The 22,021-nt window shown below is 44.9% G+C and overlaps 1 protein-coding gene across 1 annotated transcript in view; it reads left to right on the top strand.

Moving 5' to 3' along the window:
• The first annotated feature begins 709 nt into the window (after positions 1–709).
• ccdc135 (coiled-coil domain containing 135) overlaps positions 710–22,021 on the top strand; it is a 33,314-nt gene continuing 12,002 nt past the window's right edge. The window contains exons 1-9 of the mRNA XM_065961744.1: positions 710–821; positions 7,526–7,632; positions 7,774–7,942; positions 10,784–10,909; positions 11,650–11,844; positions 11,929–12,072; positions 12,193–12,411; positions 12,605–12,742; positions 13,184–13,256. Coding sequence (XP_065817816.1) covers positions 7,526–7,632; positions 7,774–7,942; positions 10,784–10,909; positions 11,650–11,844; positions 11,929–12,072; positions 12,193–12,411; positions 12,605–12,742; positions 13,184–13,256 — 1,171 coding nt within the window. The 5' untranslated portion in view covers positions 710–821. The remainder of the gene's footprint in view (positions 822–7,525; positions 7,633–7,773; positions 7,943–10,783; positions 10,910–11,649; positions 11,845–11,928; positions 12,073–12,192; positions 12,412–12,604; positions 12,743–13,183; positions 13,257–22,021) is intronic.

The following is a 22,021-nucleotide window of genomic DNA, read 5'->3' as shown; positions in this document are numbered from 1 at the left end:
ACCCCTTAGACCCAAAGGAGGCTTCTGCTGCAGCAGACTTTAACAACAAAGGGGGCTGGGAGGACTGGATGCGTGACTGGAAGAGATCCTACATCTGCCACTCTCTGGGTGAGTCACATAGAGCCAGAAGAGGAAGGAAACAAGGAGAGCTGTTTGAAAAGAAGATAAATGATTTAATATTCTTGGATTCTTTAACAACGACACAACTGGACAGTTTAGGAAGCAGATAAAAGACTGCAGAGCTGTTTAATGGACAGTTAGGAAGTTGCCTTCAGGGACACTTCAGACTTTGTTTTGTCTTTTATTGACATCAACTTGATTTCAGATGTTCTGTGTTAGTTGTTACATCTTTCATTCATACAACACTTACTAATGAATTAAGACTGAATGAGATTATATTCTATAAAGTCATTATTATATTGAGCTTTTATTTTTACTGTAAATATGAAACTGATCACTAACCTCTCTGTGTCAAGTAAAAGAAGAAGCCCAACCTGCTAAAACACAAATAAAAAACACTCTTTAGAAAACAAAGCTTTTCCATTCTTTGCCTTTACTTATAGAGGAGTATGTCTTGTTGTATTTTAATATGAGTAAAGGATTTATTGTATTTAACTGGACGTTTTTATCGTCTTTCTTGTGGTTCCGTTCATTAGTTAAATTGTTTCCTACAGCCCCTGAAAGCAACACGGCATGACGTCACCACGTCTTGCCTGCTGTTACCATGGTCACGCGAGACAAACTCAAACTTCACAGTTTCACTAAAGTCAACAGGAAAGTCAAAATCCTGCCAACACAGCGGTAAATTAATGTGAGACAAGGTGAGTCAAAGTTTAAAATACAGAAGGAATACACAGCTTTTACTTTATTATTATTATTATTATTATTATTATTATTAATTACTGTTTGTTGTTTCTAATGTTAGCTAACGTTAGCTTAACTTCCGCTAACTACGTTTCACCTGTCAAGATAAAAGATAAAGATCAACTTTATTGATATATCTATCAAGATATCTTTATCGATATATATAGATAAAGATATTTATATATAGATAGATATTATAAATATATTCATATATTTATATGATAGACTGTTAATCTTAGGGTTAAGGCTGTGAAGAGATAAACATCTTTAATGGATTCATCTTATTGTTTGTAGATCATTATTCACCTTTTATATTTCCTTTTTTAAAATAACTACACCTTCAGTTTGATGACACAGAGACCTTCACTGTGGATTTATTTGTTTTCTTCTCTGTAGCCATGTGATGCTTCTTCTGCTGTTTAAGTTCCAGATGTGCAGAAAAGAACAGATGATATGATCTCTGAGTCTCTGTGTCTCTGAGTCTCTGTGTCTCTGTCTCTGAGTCTCTGTGTCTCTGTGTCTCTGTGTCTCTGAGTCTCTGAGTCTCTGAGTCTCTGTGTCTCTGAGTCTCTGTGTCTCTGTGTCTCTGTCTCTGTGTCTCTGTGTCTGAGTCTCTGTGTCTCTGTGTCTGAGTCTCTGTGTCTCTGTCTCTGAGTCTCTCTGTCTCTGAGTCTCTGTGTCTCTGTCTCTGAGTCTCTGTGTCTCTGTGTCTCTGTGTCTATGTGTCTGAGTCTCTGTGTCTCTGAGTCTCTGTGTCTCTGTGTCTGAGTCTCTGTGTCTCTGAGTCTCTGAGTCTCTGAGTCTCTGTGTCTCTGTCTCTGTCTCTGTCTCTGTCTCTGTCTCTGTGTCTGAGTCTCTGTGTCTCTGTCTCTGAGTCTCTGTGTCTCTGTGTCTCTGTCTCTGAGTCTCTGAGTCTCTGTGTCTCTGTGTCTCTGAGTCTCTGAGTCTCTGTGTCTCTGTCTCTGAGTCTCTGAGTCTCTGTGTCTCTGTGTCTCTGAGTCTCTGAGTCTCTGTGTCTCTGAGTCTCTGATTCTCTGAGTCTCTGTGTCTCTGAGTCTCTGTGTCTCTGTGTCTCTGAGTCTCTGAGTCTCTGTGTCTCTGTCTCTGTCTCTGTGTCTCTGTCTCTGTCTCTGTCTCTGTGTCTGAGTCTCTGTGTCTCTGTCTCTGAGTCTCTGTGTCTCTGTGTCTCTGTCTCTGAGTCTCTGAGTCTCTGTGTCTCTGTGTCTCTGAGTCTCTGTGTCTCTGTGTCTCTGTCTCTGAGTCTCTGAGTCTCTGTGTCTCTGTGTCTCTGAGTCTCTGAGTCTCTGTGTCTCTGAGTCTCTGAGTCTCTGAGTCTCTGTGTCTCTGAGTCTCTGTGTCTCTGTGTCTCTGAGTCTCTGAGTCTCTGTGTCTCTGTGTCTCTGAGTCTCTGTGTCTCTGTGTCTCTGTCTCTGAGTCTCTGAGTCTCTGAGTCTCTGTGTCTGAGTCTCTGTGTCTCTGTCTCTGAGTCTCTGAGTCTCTGTGTCTCTGTGTCTCTGAGTCTCTGTCTCTGAGTCTCTGAGTCTCTGTGTCTCTGTGTCTCTGAGTCTCTGTCTCTGAGTCTCTGTGTCTCTGAGTCTCTGTGTCTCTGAGTCTCTGTGTCTCTGTCTCTGTCTCTGTCTCTGTGTCTGAGTCTCTGTGTCTCTGTCTCTGAGTCTCTGTGTCTCTGTCTCTGAGTCTCTGAGTCTCTGTGTCTCTGAGTCTCTGTGTCTCTGAGTCTCTGTGTCTCTGTCTCTGAGTCTCTGTGTCTCTGTCTCTGAGTCTCTGTGTCTCTGTCTCTGAGTCTCTGTGTCTCTGTCTCTGTGTCTCTGTGTCTGAGTCTCTGTGTCTCTGTCTCTGAGTCTCTGTGTCTCTGTGTCTGAGTCTCTGTGTCTCTGTGTCTCTGAGTCTCTGTGTCTCTGTGTCTCTGAGTCTCTGAGTCTCTGTGTCTCTGTCTCTGAGTCTCTGTGTCTCTGTGTCTCTGTGTCTGAGTCTCTGTGTCTCTGTGTCTGAGTCTCTGTGTCTCTGTGTCTGAGTCTCTGAGTCTCTGTCTCTGAGTCTCTGTGTCTCTGTCTCTGTCTCTGTGTCTCTGTGTCTCTGTGTCTCTGTGTCTGAGTCTCTGTGTCTCTGTCTCTGAGTCTCTGTGTCTCTGAGTCTCTGAGTCTCTGTCTCTGAGTCTCTGAGTCTCTGTGTCTCTGAGTCTCTGTGTCTGAGTCTCTGTGTCTCTGAGTCTCTGAGTCTCTGAGTCTCTGTGTCTCTGAGTCTCTGAGTCTCTGTGTCTCTGTCTCTGTCTCTGTGTCTCTGTCTCTGTCTCTGTCTCTGTGTCTGAGTCTCTGTGTCTCTGTCTCTGAGTCTCTGTGTCTCTGTCTCTGTCTCTGTGTCTCTGTGTCTCTGTGTCTCTGTGTCTCTGTGTCTGAGTCTCTGTGTCTCTGTCTCTGAGTCTCTGTGTCTCTGTCTCTGAGTCTCTGTGTCTCTGAGTCTCTGTGTCTCTGAGTCTCTGTCTCTGAGTCTCTGAGTCTCTGAGTCTCTGTGTCTCTGTCTCTGAGTCTCTGTGTCTCTGTCTCTGTCTCTGTGTCTCTGTGTCTGAGTCTCTGTGTCTCTGTCTCTGAGTCTCTGTGTCTCTGTCTCTGAGTCTCTGTGTCTCTGTCTCTGAGTCTCTGAGTCTCTGTGTCTCTGTGTCTGAGTCTCTGTGTCTCTGTCTCTGAGTCTCTGTGTCTCTGAGTCTCTGTGTCTCTGAGTCTCTGAGTCTCTGAGTCTCTGAGTCTCTGTGTCTCTGAGTCTCAGAGTCTCTGTGTCTCTGTCTCTGAGTCTCTGTGTCTCTGTGTCTGAGTCTCTGTGTCTCTGTGTCTGAGTCTCTGAGTCTCTGTCTCTGAGTCTCTGTGTCTCTGTCTCTGAGTCTCTGTGTCTCTGAGTCTCTGAGTCTCTGTGTCTCTGTCTCTGAGTCTCTGTGTCTCTGTGTCTCTGTGTCTGAGTCTCTGTGTCTCTGTGTCTGAGTCTCTGTGTCTCTGTGTCTGAGTCTCTGTCTCTGAGTCTCTGTGTCTCTGTCTCTGAGTCTCTGTGTCTCTGAGTCTCTGAGTCTCTGTGTCTCTGTCTCTGAGTCTCTGTGTCTCTGTGTCTCTGTGTCTGAGTCTCTGTGTCTCTGTCTCTGAGTCTCTGTGTCTCTGTCTCTGTGTCTCTGTGTCTGAATCTCTGTGTCTCTGTCTCTGAGTCTCTGTGTCTCTGTCTCTGAGTCTCTGTGTCTCTGTCTCTGAGTCTCTGAGTCTCTGAGTCTCTGTGTCTCTGAGTCTCTGAGTCTCTGTGTCTCTGTCTCTGAGTCTCTGTGTCTCTGTGTCTCTGTGTCTCTGTGTCTGAGTCTCTGTGTCTCTGTCTCTGAGTCTCTGTGTCTCTGTCTCTGTGTCTCTGTGTCTGAGTCTCTGTGTCTCTGTGTCTGAGTCTCTGTGTCTCTGTCTCTGAGTCTCTCTGTCTCTGAGTCTCTGTGTCTCTGTCTCTGAGTCTCTGTGTCTCTGTGTCTCTGTGTCTCTGTGTCTCTTTGTCTCTGAGTCTCTGTGTCTCTGTGTCTCTGTGTCTGAGTCTCTGTGTCTCTGTCTCTGAGTCTCTGTGTCTCTGTCTCTGTGTCTCTGTGTCTGAATCTCTGTGTCTCTGTCTCTGAGTCTCTGTGTCTCTGAGTCTCTGTCTCTGAGTCTCTGTGTCTCTGTGTCTCTGAGTCTCTGAGTCTCTGTGTCTCTGTCTCTGTGTCTCTGTCTCTGTCTCTGTCTCTGTCTCTGTGTCTGAGTCTCTGTGTCTCTGTCTCTGAGTCTCTGTGTCTCTGTCTCTGTCTCTGTGTCTCTGTGTCTCTGTTTCTGAGTCTCTGTGTCTCTGTCTCTGAGTCTCTGTGTCTCTGTCTCTGAGTCTCTGTGTCTCTGAGTCTCTGTGTCTCTGAGTCTCTGAGTCTCTGAGTCTCTGAGTCTCTGTCTCTGAGTCTCTGAGTCTCTGTGTCTCTGAGTCTCTGTGTCTCTGAGTCTCTGTCTCTGAGTCTCTGTGTCTCTGTCTCTGAGTCTCTGTGTCTCTGTCTCTGTCTCTGTGTCTCTGTGTCTGAGTCTCTGTGTCTCTGTCTCTGAGTCTCTGTGTCTCTGTCTCTGAGTCTCTGTGTCTCTGAGTCTCTGTGTCTCTGTCTCTGAGTCTCTGTGTCTCTGAGTCTCTGTGTCTCTGAGTCTCTGAGTCTCTGAGTCTCTGAGTCTCTGAGTCTCTGTGTCTCTGATTCTCTGAGTCTCTGAGTCTCTGTGTCTCTGAGTCTCTGAGTCTCTGTGTCTCTGTCTCTGTCTCTGAGTCTCTGTGTCTCTGTGTCTCTGTGTCTGAGTCTCTGTGTCTCTGTCTCTGAGTCTCTGTGTCTCTGTCTCTGTGTCTCTGTGTCTCTGTGTCTGAGTCTCTGTCTCTGAGTCTCTGTGTCTCTGTCTCTGAGTCTGTCTGTCTCTGAGTCTCTGTTTCTCTGTCTCTGTGTCTCTGAGTCTCTGAGTCTCTGAGTCTCTGAGTCTCTGTGTCTCTGAGTCTCTGAGTCTCTGTGTCTCTGTCTCTGTCTCTGAGTCTCTGTGTCTCTGTGTCTCTGTGTCTGAGTCTCTGTGTCTCTGTCTCTGAGTCTCTGTGTCTCTGTCTCTGTGTCTCTGTGTCTGAGTCTCTGTCTCTGAGTCTCTGTGTCTCTGTCTCTGAGTCTCTCTGTCTCTGAGTCTCTGTGTCTCTGTCTCTGAGTCTCTGTGTCTCTGAGTCTCTGAGTCTCTGTGTCTCTGTGTCTCTGAGTCTCTGAGTCTCTGTGTCTCTGTGTCTCTTTGTCTCTGTGTCTCTGTGTCTCTGTGTCTCTTTGTCTCTGAGTCTCTGTGTCTCTGTGTCTCTGTGTCTGAGTCTCTGTGTCTCTGTCTCTGAGTCTCTGTGTCTCTGTCTCTGTGTCTCTGTGTCTGAATCTCTGTGTCTCTGTCTCTGAGTCTCTGTGTCTCTGAGTCTCTGTCTCTGAGTCTCTGTGTCTCTGTGTCTCTGAGTCTCTGTGTCTCTGTCTCTGTGTCTCTGTGTCTCTGAGTCTCTGAGTCTCTGTGTCTCTTAGTCTCTGAGTCTCTGTGTCTCTCAGTCTCTGTGTCTCTGAGTCTCTGAGTCTCTGTGTCTCTGAGTCTCTGTGTCTCTGTGTCTCTGAGTCTCTGTGTCTCTGTGTCTCTGTGTCTCTGAGTCTCTGTCTCTGTGTCTTTCAGTCTCTGTGTCTCTGTGTCTCTCAGTCACTGAGTCTCTGTGTCTCTGAGTCTCTGTGTCTCTTTGTCTCTGAGTCTCTGTGTCTCTGTGTCTCTGTGTCTCTTTGTCTCTGTGTCTCTTTGTCTCTGTGTCTCTGTGTCTCTGAGTCTCTGTGTCTCTTTGTCTTTGAGTCTCTGTGTCTCTGTGTCTCTGTGTCTCTGAGTCTCTGTGTCTCTGAGTCTCTGTCTCTGAGTCTCTGAGTCTCCGAGTCTCCGAGTCTCTTAGTCTCTGTGTCTCTGTGTCTCTGTGTCTCTGAGTCTCTGAGTCTCTGTGTCTTTGAGTCTCTGTGTCTCTGAGTCTCTGTGTCTCTGTGTCTCTGAGTCTTTGAGTCTCTGTGTCTCTGAGTCTCTGTGTCTCTGTGTCTCTGAGTCTCTGAGTCTCTGTGTCTCTGTGTCTCTTTGTCTCTGTGTCTCTGTGTCTCTTTGTCTCTGAGTCTCTGTGTCTCTGTGTCTCTGTGTCTCTGAGTCTTTGAGTCTCTGTGTCTCTGAGTCTCTGTGTCTCTGTGTCTCTGAGTCTCTGAGTCTCTGTGTCTCTGTGTCTCTTTGTCTCTGAGTCTCTGTGTCTCTGTGTCTCTGCGTCTCTGAGTCTCTGTGTCTCTGTGTCTCTGTGTCTCTGTGTCTCAGTGTCTCTGTGTCTCTGTGTCTCTGAGTCTCTGAGTCTCTGTGTCTCTGTGTCTCTGTGTCTCTGTGTCTCAGTGTCTCTGTGTCTCTTTGTCTCTGAGTCTCTGTGTCTCTGTGTCTCAGTGTCTCTGTGTCTCTGTGTCTCTTTGTCTCTGAGTCTCTGTGTCTCTGAGTCTCTGTATCTCTTTGTCTCTGAGTCTCTGTGTCTCTGTGTCTCTGAGTCTCTGTGTCTCTTTGTCTCTGTGTCTCTGTGTCTCTGAGTCTCTGTGTCTCTTTGTCTTTGAGTCTCTGTGTCTCTGTGTCTCTGAGTCTCTGTGTCTCTTTGTCTCTGTGTCTCTGTGTCTCTGAGTCTCTGTGTCTCTTTGTCTCTGAGTCTCTGAGTCTCTGTGTCTCTGAGTCTCTGTGTCTCTTTGTCTCTGAGTCTCTGTGTCTCTGTGTCTCTGTGTCTCTGAGTCTCTGTGTCTCTTTGTCTCTGTGTCTCTGTGTCTCTGAGTCTCTGTGTCTCTTTGTCTCTGTGTCTCTGTGTCTCTGAGTCTCTGAGTCTCTTTGTCTCTGAGTCTCTGTGTCTCAGTGTCTCTGAGTCTCTGTGTCTCTGTGTCTCTGTGTCTCTGAGTCTCTGTGTCTCTGTGTCTCTGAGTCTCTGTGTCTCTTTGTCTCTGTGTCTCTGTGTCTCTGAGTCTCTGTGTCTCTTTGTCTCTGTGTCTCTGTGTCTCTTTGTCTCTTTGTCTCTGTGTCTCTGTGTCTCTGTGTTTCTGTGTGAACATTCAAACTTCAGATTCATTTAGTTTTTATTAAAGATGGAGACTGCACTGAAGTCAGGACGAGAGAAACCTGTCAGAGGGTCACCAGGGGAGGACGGAGAGCCAATCAAGATGGAGGAGACGCTGAGGGGATCAGATACACTGTGAGAGTCAGAGACACACACAGACACACACACACACACACACACACACACACACACACACACACACACACACACACACACACACACACACTGGTCATGTTTCTAAACTGACAGTGGATCTTCCCTCTCTTCTGTCTCCAGCTCTCCGAAGGAGGAGTCAGACTCTCTGAGTCCTGAGTCTTACAGGGTCCACTCCCCCAAAGAGACCCTCCTGTTGAACCTCGCAGAAAACTTCCAGAGTCAGTTTACTCACCTGTACCCTGAACGCAACGCTCTACTGCTGAGCCCGCTCAACGAGTGTGGAGTCAAGGTCCTCTCTCTCTCTATTCTCTCTATCATCCCTCTCTCTATTCTCTCTATCATCCCTCTCTCTCTATTCTCTCTATCATCCCTCTCTCTATTCTCTCTATCATCCCTCTCTCTCTATTCTCTCTATCATCTCTCTCTCTCTCTCTCTTTATTAACAGATCAACAATCTATGTTTCCAAAGCAGTACAGAAAACATTTTGAACAACAATATATACAGTAAACAAATACAACAAATGATAACAATATATACAGTAAACAAATACAACAAATGATAACAATATATACAGTAAACAAATATAACAAATGATCACAATATATACAGTAAACAAATACAACAAATGATAACAATATATACAGTAAACAAATATAACAAATGATAACAATATATACAGTAAACAAATATAACAAATGATAACAATATATACAGTAAACAAATGATAACAATATATACAGTAAACAAATATAACAAATGATAACAATATATACAGTAAACAAATACAACAAATGATAACAATATATACAGTAAACAAATATAACAAATGATAACAATATATACAGTAAACAAATACAACAAATGATAACAATATATACAGTAAACAAATATAACAAATGATAACAATATATACAGTAAACAAATATAACAAATGATAACAATATATACAGTAAACAAATATAACAAATGATAACAATATATACAGTAAACAAATACAACAAATGATAACAATATATACAGTAAACAAATATAACAAATGATAACAATATATACAGTAAACAAATACAACAAATGATAACAATATATACAGTAAACAAATATAACAAATGATAACAATATATACAGTAAACAAATATAACAAATGATAACAATATATACAGTAAACAAATGATAACAATATATACAGTAAACAAATATAACAAATGATAACAATATATACAGTAAACAAATACAACAAATGATAACAATATATACAGTAAACAAATATAACAAATGATAACAATATATACAGTAAACAAATACAACAAATGATAACAATATATACAGTAAACAAATATAACAAATGATAACAATATATACAGTAAACAAATATAACAAATGATAACAATATATACAGTAAACAAATACAACAAATGATAACAATATATACAGTAAACAAATATAACAAATGATAACAATATATACAGTAAACAAATACAACAAATGATAACAATATATACAGTAAACAAATATAACAAATGATAACAATATATACGGTAAACAAATACAACAAATGATAACAATATATACAGTAAACAAATATAACAAATGATAACAATATATACAGTAAACAAATATAACAAATGACAACAATATATACAGTAAACAAATACAACAAATGATAAGGAGGAGGAAGTGAGATTCTCTCTGGGTAACCAGCTCTGTCTGTGACGGCCTGTTTCTATGGTCACTCTGTGTCCACTCAGTCTGTACATCATCATGGTTAGTTTCACATCCCTCACTGTGCTCAGCTACTCTGCCAGCTTGTACTCTCTGTTTAGGCTCAAATAGAATTCTAATTGACTTTGTGATTTGGTGCTTTCCTTCCAATATTTCATATAATTGTCTTTTTGTTTTGAGATAATTTGGTTGGGCCAGATTGTTTGGGGTGTGTCCTGAAGCCCTGGTGTTTGAGGGCGGAGCTTCAGGATCAGCTGGCAGAGGGGACTCTTATCTGGGTTCATCTCCTGGCACTGAAGGGCTTTGAACTGGTAGGAGTGGGGGTCACTGGATTGGAGGTGTTTATAGAATGTGATGTTAATGATTAAAGGGTATTGGCTGAGTTCTGCCCTGCATGCATTACTGGCCGTGTGTGTGTGGACTCTCTGGATGTTTCTACACAGCTCTGCATGCAGGGCGTCCAGCGGCTGTTTTTCCCATTTGGGGAAGTCTTGGTTGGTTAATGGGCCCATACTTCACTACCATATAAAATGATTGGTTCTATTATTGAATTGAGAATTTTGAGCCAGGTCCTAATTGGAATGTCAATCTGAATTTTTCTTTTGCGGGCATAAAAAGTCCTTCTTCCTCTCTCTTTCAGCTCACTCACAGCCATGCCAACATGTCCAGTGGGAGTGATGACTAAGCCTAAATATTTGTATTGTTTGGTGTGCTGGATTTCTATGTTTCCTAATGTGAATGTGTTTCTCTGAGAGTTGGATCTGCTTTGGAAGGTCATTATTTTGGTCGTGTTCATATTGACAGTAAGTGCCCATGTTTGGCTGAACTTGTGGAGGATGTCCAGGCTCTGCTGTAAACCCTCTGGGGAGGGAGACAGGAGAACCAGGTCATCATTTGACCTCTGTGTCCTGCAGGGTCACACCAGGAGCTGTGGACTTCTGCACTTCTTCTGTGAATGTGTTCATATGTTAAAGAGGGTTGGACTCATGTTGCAGCCCTGTTTCACCCCACGGTACTGCCTGAAATAATGTGTTCTTTTGTTTCCAATTTTAATTGCACATGTGTTATTTACATACATGGTTTTAATTAAATCACAGGTTTCCCCCCCTATGCCACTTTCTAGTAATTTGTAAAAGAGTCCTTCATGCCAAATGGAGTCGAAGGCCTTCCTGAAGTCTACAAAACAAGAATACATTTTCTTTTTTTTTTGGTGTACATGGTGGTTAATGAGACATCATAATAATAATCATCATCTCTCTCTCTATTCTCTCTATCATCTCTCTCTCTCTCTCTCTCTCTATTCTCTGTCTTCTTTATTCAGTCATCATGTCAGTTTATCATCTCTCTCTCTGTCTCTCTCTCTCTCTCTCTCTCTCTCTCTCTCTCTCTCTCTCTATTCTCTCTCTTCAGAAGTTTGTTTCTACGACTCTTCGGCCGACACCAATAAACCACCCGGAGTTTTTCACCTGGGACGGCTGTGCCAGTTTAGTGTCTGACTTCCTGTCCCTGGTCCCTTTGGATCCTCCTGAAGACCTGGTGAGAGACGATCATATGATCCAGCAGAACACCTTCACTCCATGGTGAAGACAATGTGCTGAAAGAATCTTTAATCTTCACATCCTGTTAGCTCATTTCTTTATTGAATTTGTTTAGAACATCAAATCTTATTTTATTAAAGCTCAGACTGCAGGATAAACCGGACGATTTCAGGTCCAATTCCCCAGGATGTTTCAACAGATTCAGATTCAGATTCAACACAATGTGAAGTTTCTTTCTTAAATATTGAATCAGATTTACTGATACAGCCACACCCATAGTCTACAAATACATAATACACACACACCCTTTGTACACATGAGCGCCTGAGGTGGATGTAAGGGTTGACCCTTTTGTTGTTTTTTCACAAACAACAAAAACAAATGCAAAACAACAAATAACCAGAAAATGGCTGCTACATATCAAGGATATCATATCAATAACAGAACAACAGAAATAAAAGTCTGAGGCATCCAATACTGCAAACTCCTGCACACAGTGAAATGTAGCCGTGACTTAATGTTGTCATTGTTGTGAAGTGTCAGCTCCTCTGCTCCTGTCTGTCTGTAGAGACACAAACATAAGTTTAGGTTTTAAATGGATCCCCGCTGCTCTCTCTCTTTCTCTTCAAACAGAACTGAAGATAGCTGTTGTACGTTTGGAGACATGTAGAGACTCTTGGACATGTTGTGTGTATTATTATTATTAAAAGGGTTATTAAATGATATCATGTGTCCCAGCCCAGGACTCTCTTCTCCTCCACCTCGGTGCTGCAGAGTCAGAGAGCCACATGTTTTGAGTTTGCCTCCCTGCTGTGCAGCCTGCTGCTCGGCGCCCACTACGACGCCTACTGTGTCAGCGGCTACGCTGTCAGAGAGATGTGTCTGCAGGACCAGAGTCTGCAGGAGTGCCCCCTGCTGGACAAACAGGTGGAGGTAGGCGCTGCTCTGGTCCATATAAACTGACATGCACAGCCCACAGTGCGTCTTACAGAATATTAAGTGTTCCATGTTGTGCAGAGTGTGACATCAGAGCAGGAGCCACAGGACAACAAATACACACCCAAACCACAGAGGGAGCTGAAGAGTCTTTTTTTGATGCAGCAAGAGAAGAAGAAACAGGACGCTGAAGCTGCGCTGCTTCAGAATCAGAAAGTTCTGGAGGTACAGTGATTCTTTTTCTGTGAAATCATTGATGAGAACATGAGAACGTCTAATAAAGATTAGAAGAGTAAACAAAGGTTTAAGGGAGAGTTCATACCTGGTCTGTGTGTGTGTGAGCAGCAGAGTGAGCAGCGACCCCCTGACCCCCTGCGGGGCCTGCGCAGACACTGCTGGGTGCTCGTGCTCTCAGGGAGCCACAGCGTACAGGAAAACTTCTTCATCGACCCTCTGACAGGAAACAGATACCCTACTGACCACGACCACTTCCTGGGCATCGACAGCGTGTGGAACAACCTCAACTACTACGCCAACATGCAGGATTGCAGCAACGGCTGCGCTGTGAGTCTCCAACAACTTACCCATAATGCACTGCTAGAATATAGTTCGTGTGTGTGTGTTCATGTGTGTGTTCGTGTATGTGTGTTCATGTGTGTGTGTGTGTGTGTGTGTGTGTGTGTGTGTGTGTGTGTGTGTGTGCCTGTGTGTCTGTGTGTGTGTGTGTGTGTGTGTGTGTGTGTGTGTGTGTGTGTAGAATATGGTGTATGACCTGGAAGATGTAAACCTATGGGAGCCACTTTTGTTTGGTGCGACCAGTAAGAAGCAGCTGATTCTGGAAGTGTTGAAAAGGAAGGAGAACAAGATGATGAAGAATATTATTAAAGATGAGAAGGTACGTGTGTGTGTGTGTGTGTGTGTGTGTGTGTGTGTGTGTGTGTGTGTGTGTGTGTGTGTGCGTGTGTGTGTGTGCGTGTGTGTGTGTGTGTGTGTGTGTGTGTGTGTGAACGACAGACCCATGCAGAGCTGGATAAACACTGAAGCTTCAGTGTCCACCACATGGTGACCTGCGTGAGCATCGACTCTAGAGAGAGGGGGGGGACAGGTCTTTGTAATGTTTAGAATTGAACCCTTCTTTTCTTTTTGTTAAAGTTTCTGCTCGTTACCTTCTCATCTAAATGTTTCCACCTGCAGTAGTAAATTATTTGATCTGCTCTTTTACAAAAACACTTGACGTGAAAAAAGCAAAAGTGTTGTCACTGATAAACCTGCGTTGACACGTAAAGAAATGTAGTAAACTTAAATTCCACACATTGTTTTGTTGTTTATTTTGAAGGTGGAGCAGGAGAAGCCCAGAGTTTTTGAGATGCCCAGATCCTGGATCAGTTGCATCACAATCTCTAAAAAAGGTACCATAACTCCATGTCAACACCATCTAACTGATGGTGCTCTGTAAAGGACTCCACTCTAACCCCTCCGTCTGATACTCCATCTTTAAACGTGGAGAAGAATAAAATATGTTCTTTCTTAAAGATCGGAGCACAGGCTGACGTTTTTTAAACAGAAACAGTTTTTAGTTACTCTTTATTTTTCAAACCACCGGATCAGAACCAGACTCATGATGAACAGACATAAACCTGGATCAGAACCAGTGTCAGTAATAATGGTTAAAGGATGTGTGGTATTAGCATTAACAGCTAAGTATGATAATAGATTTAACATTAGCAACTGTAATGATGATGAAATGAGATAATTAAATTTATAAAAATGATAATAGATGTAAGGCTGATGTTATAGTTGAAGCGTCTGGAGTCAGGGGGTCCATAGCAGCAGGCCGTCCCCACCAACAATTCAGAGGAACCTACAAGACACGAGAGCTCAGGAACTCCCAGGAAAAGATGTGGTTAGTAAGTAAGGCCTGATAACTGAAGGCTCTACATCCCATAGTACATTTAGAGACCATAGGTACCACGAGCAGGTCTGATAACTGAAGGCTCTACCTCCCATAGTACACTTAGAGACTGTAGGTACCACGAGCAGGCCAGATAACTGAAGGCTCTACATCCCATAGTATATTTAGAGACCGTAGGTACCACGAGCAGGTATGATAACTGAAGGCTCTACCTCCCAAAGTACATTGAGAGACTGTAGGTACCACGAGCAGGCCTGATAACTGAAGGCTCTACCTCCCAAAGTACATTGAGAGACTGTAGGTACCACGAGCAGGTCTGATAACTGAAGGCTCTACCTCCCATAGTATATTTAGAGACCGTAGGTACCACGAGCAGGTATGATAACTGAAGGCTCTACCTCCCAAAGTACATTGAGAGACTGTAGGTACCACGAGCAGGTCTGATAACTGAAGGCTCTACCTCCCATAGTACATTTAGAGACTGTACCACAAGCAGGTCTGTTAACTGAAGGCTTTACCTCCCATTGTACATTTAGAGACCGTAGGTACCACGAGCAGGTCTGATAACTGAAGGCTCTACCTCCCATAGGAGATTTAGAGACTGTAGGTACCACGAGCAGGCCTGATAACTCTATCTCCCATAGTAGATTTAGAGACTGTACCACAAGCAGGCCTGATAACTGAAGGCTCTACCTCCCATAGTACATTTAGAGACTGTACCACGAGCAGGCCTGATAACTGAAGGCTCTACCTCCCATAGTACATTTAGAGATTGTAAGTACCACGAGCAAGCCTGATAACTGAAGGCTCTACCTCCCATTGTACATTTAGAGACCGTAGGTACCACGAGCAGGTCTGATAACTGAAGGCTCTACCTCCCATAGGAGATTTAGAGACTGTAGGTACCACGAGCAGGCCTGATAACTGAAGGCTCTACATCCCATAGTACATTTAGAGACCATAGGTACCACGAGCAGGTCTGATAACTGAAGGCTCTACCTCCCATAGTACACTTAGAGACTGTAGGTACCACGAGCAGGCCAGATAACTGAAGGCTCTACCTCCCATAGTACATTTAGAGACTGTAGGTACCACGAGCAGGCCAGATAACTGAAGGCTCTACCTCCCATAGTACATTTAGAGACTGTACCACAAGCAGGTCTGATAACTGAAGGCTCTACCTCCCATAGTACATTTAGAGATTGTAAGTACCACGAGCAGGCCTGATAACTGAAGGCTCTACCTCCCATTGTACATTTAGAGGCCGTAGGTACCACGAGCAGGACTGATAACTGAAGGCTCTACCTCCCATAGTACACTTAGAGACTGTAGGTACCACGAGCAGGCCAGATAACTGAAGGCTCTACCTCCCATAGTACATTTAGAGACTGTAGGTACCACGAGCAGGCCAGATAACTGAAGGCTCTACCTCCCATAGTAGATTTAGAGACTGTACCACAAGCAGGTCTGATAACTGAAGGCTCTACCTCCCATAGTACATTTAGAGATTGTAAGTACCACGAGCAGGCCTGATAACTGAAGGCTCTACCTCCCATTGTACATTTAGAGGCCGTAGGTACCACGAGCAGGACTGATAACTGAAGGCTCTACCTCCCATAGTACATTTAGAGACCGTATGTACCACGAGCAGGCCTGATAACTGAAGGCTCTACCTCCCATAGTACATTTAGAGACTGTAGGTACCACGAGCAGGTCTGATAACTGAAGACTACCTCCCATAGTACATTTAGAGACTGTACCACGAGCAGGCCCGATAACTGAAGGCTCTACCTCCCATAGTACATTTAGAGACTGTACCACGAGCAGGCCTGATAACTGAAGGCTCTACCTCCAATTGTACATTTAGAGACCGTAGGTACCACGAGCAGGTCTGATAACTGAAGGCTCTACCTCCCATTGTACATTTAGAGACTGTACCACGAGCAGGCCTGATAACTGAAGGCTCTACCTCCCATAGTACATTTAGAGATTGTAAGTACCACGAGCAGGCCTGATAACTGAAGGCTCTACCTCCCATTGTACATTTAGAGGCCGTAGGTACCACGAGCAGGCCTGATAACTGAAGGCTCTACATCCCATAGTACATTTAGAGACCGTATGTACCACGAGCAGGCCCGATAACTGAAGGCTCTACCTCCCATAGTACATTTAGAGACTGTACCACGAGCAGGCCTGATAACTGAAGGCTCTACCTCCAATTGTACATTTAGAGACCGTAGGTACCACGAGCAGGTCTGATAACTGAAGGCTCTACCTCCCATTGTACATTTAGAGACTGTACCACGAGCAGGCCTGATAACTGAAGGCTCTACCTCCCATAGTACATTTAGAGATTGTAAGTACCACGAGCAGGCCTGATAACTGAAGGCTCTACCTCCCATTGTACATTTAGAGGCCGTAGGTACCACGAGCAGGACTGATAACTAAAGGCTCTACCTCCCATAGTACATTTAGAGACTGTATGTACCACGAGCAGGCCTGATAACTGAAGGCTCTACCTCCCATAGTACATTTAGAGACTGTAGGTACCACGAGCAGGTCTGATAACTGAAGACTACCTCCCATAGTACATTTAGAGACTGTAGGTACCACGAGCAGGCCCGATAACTGAAGGCTCTACCTCCCATATTACATTTAGAGACTGTACCACGAGCAGGCCTGATAACTGAAGGCTCTACCTCCAATTGTACATTTAGAGACCGTAGGTACCACGAGCAGGTCTGATAACTGAAGGCTCTACCTCCCATAGTACATTTAGAGACTGTACCATGAGCAGGCCTGATAACTGAAGGCTCTACCTCCCATAGTACATTTAGAGACTGTAGCACGAGCAGGCCAGATAACTGAAGGCTCTACCTCCCATAGTACATTTAGAGACTGTAGGTACCACGAGCAGGCCCGATAACTGAAGGCTCTACCTCCCATATTACATTTAGAGACTGTACCACGAGCAGGCCTGATAACTGAAGGCTCTACCTCCCATTGTACATTTAGAGACCGTAGGTACCACGAGCAGGTCTGATAACTGAAGGCTCTACCTCCCATAGTACATTTAGAGACTGTACCACGAGCAGGCCTGATAACTGAAGGCTCTACATCCCATAGTACATTTAGAGACCGTAGGTACCACGAGCAGGCCTGATAACTGAAGGCTCTACCTCCCATAGTACATTTAGAGACTGTACCACGAGCAGGCCTTATAACTGAAGGCTCTACATCCCATAGTACATTTAGAGACTGTACCACGAGCAGGCCTGATAACTGAAGGCTCTACCTCCCATAGTACATTTAGAGACTGTACCATGAGCAGGCCTGATAACTGAAGGCTCTACCTCCCATAGGAGATTTAGAGACTGTACCACGAGCAGGCCTGATAACTGAAGGCTCTACCTCCCATAGTACATTTAGAGACTGTAGGTACCACGAGCAGGCCTGATAACTGAAGGCTCTACCTCCCATAGTACATTTAGAGACTGTAGGTACCACGAGCAGGCCAGATAACTGAAGGCTCTACCTCCCATAGTAGATTTAGAGACTGTACCATGAGCAGGCCTGATAACTGAAGGCTCTACCTCCCATAGTACATTTAGAGACTGTAGCACGAGCAGGCCAGATAACTGAAGGCTCTACCTCCCATAGTACATTTAGAGACTGTAGGTACCACGAGCAGGCCCGATAACTGAAGGCTCTACCTCCCATATTACATTTAGAGACTGTACCACGAGCAGGCCTGATAACTGAAGGCTCTACCTCCCATTGTACATTTAGAGAACGTAGGTACCACGAGCAGGTCTGATAACTGAAGGCTCTACCTCCCATAGTACATTTAGAGACTGTACCACGAGCAGGCCTGATAACTGAAGGCTCTACATCCCATAGTACATTTAGAGACCGTAGGTACCACGAGCAGGCCTGATAACTGAAGGCTCTACCTCCCATAGTACATTTAGAGACTGTACCATGAGCAGGCCTGATAACTGAAGGCTCTACCTCCCATAGTACACTTAGAGACTGTAGGTACCACGAGCAGGCCAGATAACTGAAGGCTCTACCTCCCATAGTACATTTAGAGACTGTACCACGAGCAGGCCTTATAACTGAAGGCTCTACATCCCATAGTACATTTAGAGACTGTACCACGAGCAGGCCTGATAACTGAAGGCTCTACCTCCCATAGTACATTTAGAGACTGTACCATGAGCAGGCCTGATAACTGAAGGCTCTACCTCCCATAGGAGATTTAGAGACTGTACCACGAGCAGGCCTGATAACTGAAGGCTCTACCTCCCATAGTACATTTAGAGACTGTAGGTACCACGAGCAGGCCTGATAACTGAAGGCTCTACCTCCCATAGTACATTTAGAGACTGTAGGTACCACGAGCAGGCCAGATAACTGAAGGCTCTACCTCCCATAGTAGATTTAGAGACTGTACCATGAGCAGGCCTGATAACTGAAGGCTCTACCTCCCATAGTACATTTAGAGACTGTAGCACGAGCAGGCCAGATAACTGAAGGCTCTACCTCCCATAGTACATTTAGAGACTGTAGGTACCACGAGCAGGCCCGATAACTGAAGGCTCTACCTCCCATATTACATTTAGAGACTGTACCACGAGCAGGCCTGATAACTGAAGGCTCTACCTCCCATTGTACATTTAGAGACCGTAGGTACCACGAGCAGGTCTGATAACTGAAGGCTCTACCTCCCATAGTACATTTAGAGACTGTACCACGAGCAGGCCTGATAACTGAAGGCTCTACATCCCATAGTACATTTAGAGACCGTAGGTACCACGAGCAGGCCTGATAACTGAAGGCTCTACCTCCCATAGTACATTTAGAGACTGTACCATGAGCAGGCCTGATAACTGAAGGCTCTACCTCCCATAGTACACTTAGAGACTGTAGGTACCACGAGCAGGCCAGATAACTGAAGGCTCTACCTCCCATAGTACATTTAGAGACTGTAGGTACCACGAGCAGGCCAGATAACTGAAGGCTCTACCTCCCATAGTAGATTTAGAGACTGTACCACAAGCAGGTCTGATAACTGAAGGCTCTACCTCCCATAGTACATTTAGAGATTGTAAGTACCACGAGCAGGCCTGATAACTGAAGGCTCTACCTCCCATTGTACATTTAGAGGCCGTAGGTACCACGAGCAGGACTGATAACTGAAGGCTCTACCTCCCATAGTACATTTAGAGACCGTATGTACCACGAGCAGGCCTGATAACTGAAGGCTCTACCTCCCATAGTACATTTAGAGACTGTAGGTACCACGAGCAGGTCTGATAACTGAAGACTACCTCCCATAGTACATTTAGAGACTGTAGGTACCACGAGCAGGCCCGATAACTGAAGGCTCTACCTCCCATTGTACATTTAGAGACTGTACCACGAGCAGGCCTGATAACTGAAGGCTCTACCTCCAATTGTACATTTAGAGACCGTAGGTACCACGAGCAGGTCTGATAACTGAAGGCTCTACCTCCCATTGTACATTTAGAGACTGTACCACGAGCAGGCCTGATAACTGAAGGCTCTACCTCCCATAGTACATTTAGAGACTGTACCACGAGCAGGTCTGATAACTGAAGGCTCTACCTCCCATAGTACATTTAGAGACTGTACCACGAGCAGGCCTGATAACTGAAGGCTCTACATCCCATAGTACATTTAGAGACCATAGGTACCACGAGCAGGCCTGATAACTGAAGGCTCTACCTCCCATAGTACATTTAGAGACTGTACCACGAGCAGGCCTTATAACTGAAGGCTCTACATCCCATAGTACATTTAGAGACTGTACCACGAGCAGGCCTGATAACTGAAGGCTCTACCTCCCATAGTACATTTAGAGACTGTACCACGAGCAGGCCTGATAACTGAAGGCTCTACCTCCCACAGGAGATTTAGAGACTGTACCACGAGCAGGCCTGATAACTGAAGGCTCTACCTCCCATAGTACATTTAGAGACCGTAGGTTCCACGAGCAGGCCTGATAACTGAAGGCTCTACCTCCCATAGTACATTTAGAGACTGTAGGTACCACGAGCAGGCCAGATAACTGAAGGCTCTACCTCCCATAGTAGATTTAGAGACTGTACCACAAGCAGGTCTGTTAACTGAAGGCTTTACCTCCCATAGTACGTTTAGAGACTGTACCACGAGCAGGCCTGATAACTGAAGGCTCTACCTCCCATAGTACATTTAGAGACTGTACCACGAGCAGGCCTGATAACTGAAGGCTCTACCTCCCATAGTACATTTAGAGATTCTAAGTACCACGAGCAGGCCTGATAACTGAAGGCTCTACCTCCCATTGTACATTTAGAGACCGTAGGTACCACAAGCAGGTCTGATAACTGAAGGCTCTACCTCCCATAGGACATTTAGAGACCGTATGTACCACGAGCAGGCCTGATAACTGAAGGCTCTACCTCCCATTGTACATTTAGAGACCGTAGGTACCACGAGCAGGTCTGATAACTGAAGGCTCTACCTCCCATAGTACACTTAGAAACTGTAGGTACCACGAGCAGGCCAGATAACTGAAGGCTCTACCTCCCATAGTACATTTAGAGACTGTAGGTACCACGAGCAGGCCAGATAACTGAAGGCTCTACCTCCCATAGTAGATTTAGAGACTGTACCACAAGCAGGTCTGATAACTGAAGGCTCTACCTCCCATAGTACATTTAGAGATTGTAAGTACCACGAGCAGGCCTGATAACTGAAGGCTCTACCTCCCATTATACATTTAGAGGCCGTAGGTACCACGAGCAGGACTGATAACTGAAGGCTCTACCTCCCATAGTACATTTAGAGACCGTATGTACCACGAGCAGGCCTGATAACTGAAGGCTCTACATCCCATAGTACATTTAGAGACTGTAGGTACCACGAGCAGGTCTGATAACTGAAGACTACCTCCCATAGTACATTTAGAGACTGTAGGTACCACGAGCAGGCCCGATAACTGAAGGCTCTACCTCCCATATTACATTTAGAGACTGTACCACGAGCAGGCCTGATAACTGAAGGCTCTACCTCCAATTGTACATTTAGAGACCGTAGGTACCACGAGCAGGTCTGATAACTGAAGGCTCTACCTCCCATTTTACGTTTAGAGACTGTACCACGAGCAGGCCTGATAACTGAAGGCTCTACCTCCCATAGTACATTTAGAGACTGTACCATGAGCAGGCCTGATAACTGAAGGCTCTACCTCCCATAGTACATTTAGAGACTGTACCACGAGCAGGCCAGATAACTGAAGGCTCTACCTCCCATAGTACATTTAGAGACTGTAGGTACCACGAGCAGGCCCGATAACTGAAGGCTCTACCTCCCATATTACATTTAGAGACTGTACCACGAGCAGGCCTGATAACTGAAGGCTCTACCTCCCATTGTACATTTAGAGACCGTAGGTACCACGAGCAGGTCTGATAACTGAAGGCTCTACCTCCCATAGTACATTTAGAGACTGTACCACGAGCAGGCCTGATAACTGAAGGCTCTACCTCCCATAGTACATTTAGAGACTGTACCACGAGCAGGCCTGATAACTGAAGGCTCTACCTCCCATTGTACATTTAGAGACCGTAGGTACCACAAGCAGGTCTGATAACTGAAGGCTCTACCTCCCATAGGACATTTAGAGACCGTATGTACCACGAGCAGGCCTGATAACTGAAGGCTCTACATCCCATAGTACATTTAGAGACCATAGGTACCACGAGCAGGTCTGATAACTGAAGGCTCTACCTCCCATAGTACATTTAGAGACTGTACCACGAGCAGGCCTGATAACTGAAGGCTCTACCTCCCATAGTACATTTAGAGATTGTAAGTACCACGAGCAGGCCTGATAACTGAAGGCTCTACCTCCCATTGTACATTTAGAGACCGTAGGTACCACGAGCAGGTCTGATAACTGAAGGCTCTACCTCCCATAGGAGATTTAGAGACTGTAGGTACCACGAGCAGGCCTGATAACTGAAGGCTCTACATCCCATAGTACATTTAGAGACCGTAGGTACCACAAGCAGGCCTGATAAGTGAAGGCGCTACCTCCCATAATGCATTTAGAGACTGTACCACGAGCAGGCCTGATAACTGAAGGCTCTACCTCCTATAGGAGATTTAGAGACTGTAGGTACCACAAGCAGGCCTGATAACTGAAGGCTCTACCTCCCATAGTACATTTAGAGACTGTACCATGAGCAGGCC

This window comes from Labrus bergylta, chromosome 12 (genome assembly GCF_963930695.1).
Source record: "Labrus bergylta chromosome 12, fLabBer1.1, whole genome shotgun sequence".
Taxonomy (NCBI): domain Eukaryota; kingdom Metazoa; phylum Chordata; class Actinopteri; order Labriformes; family Labridae; genus Labrus; species Labrus bergylta.
The sequence above is the reverse complement of the archived record's forward strand: the minus strand, read 5'-3'. Positions and strand labels throughout refer to the sequence as shown.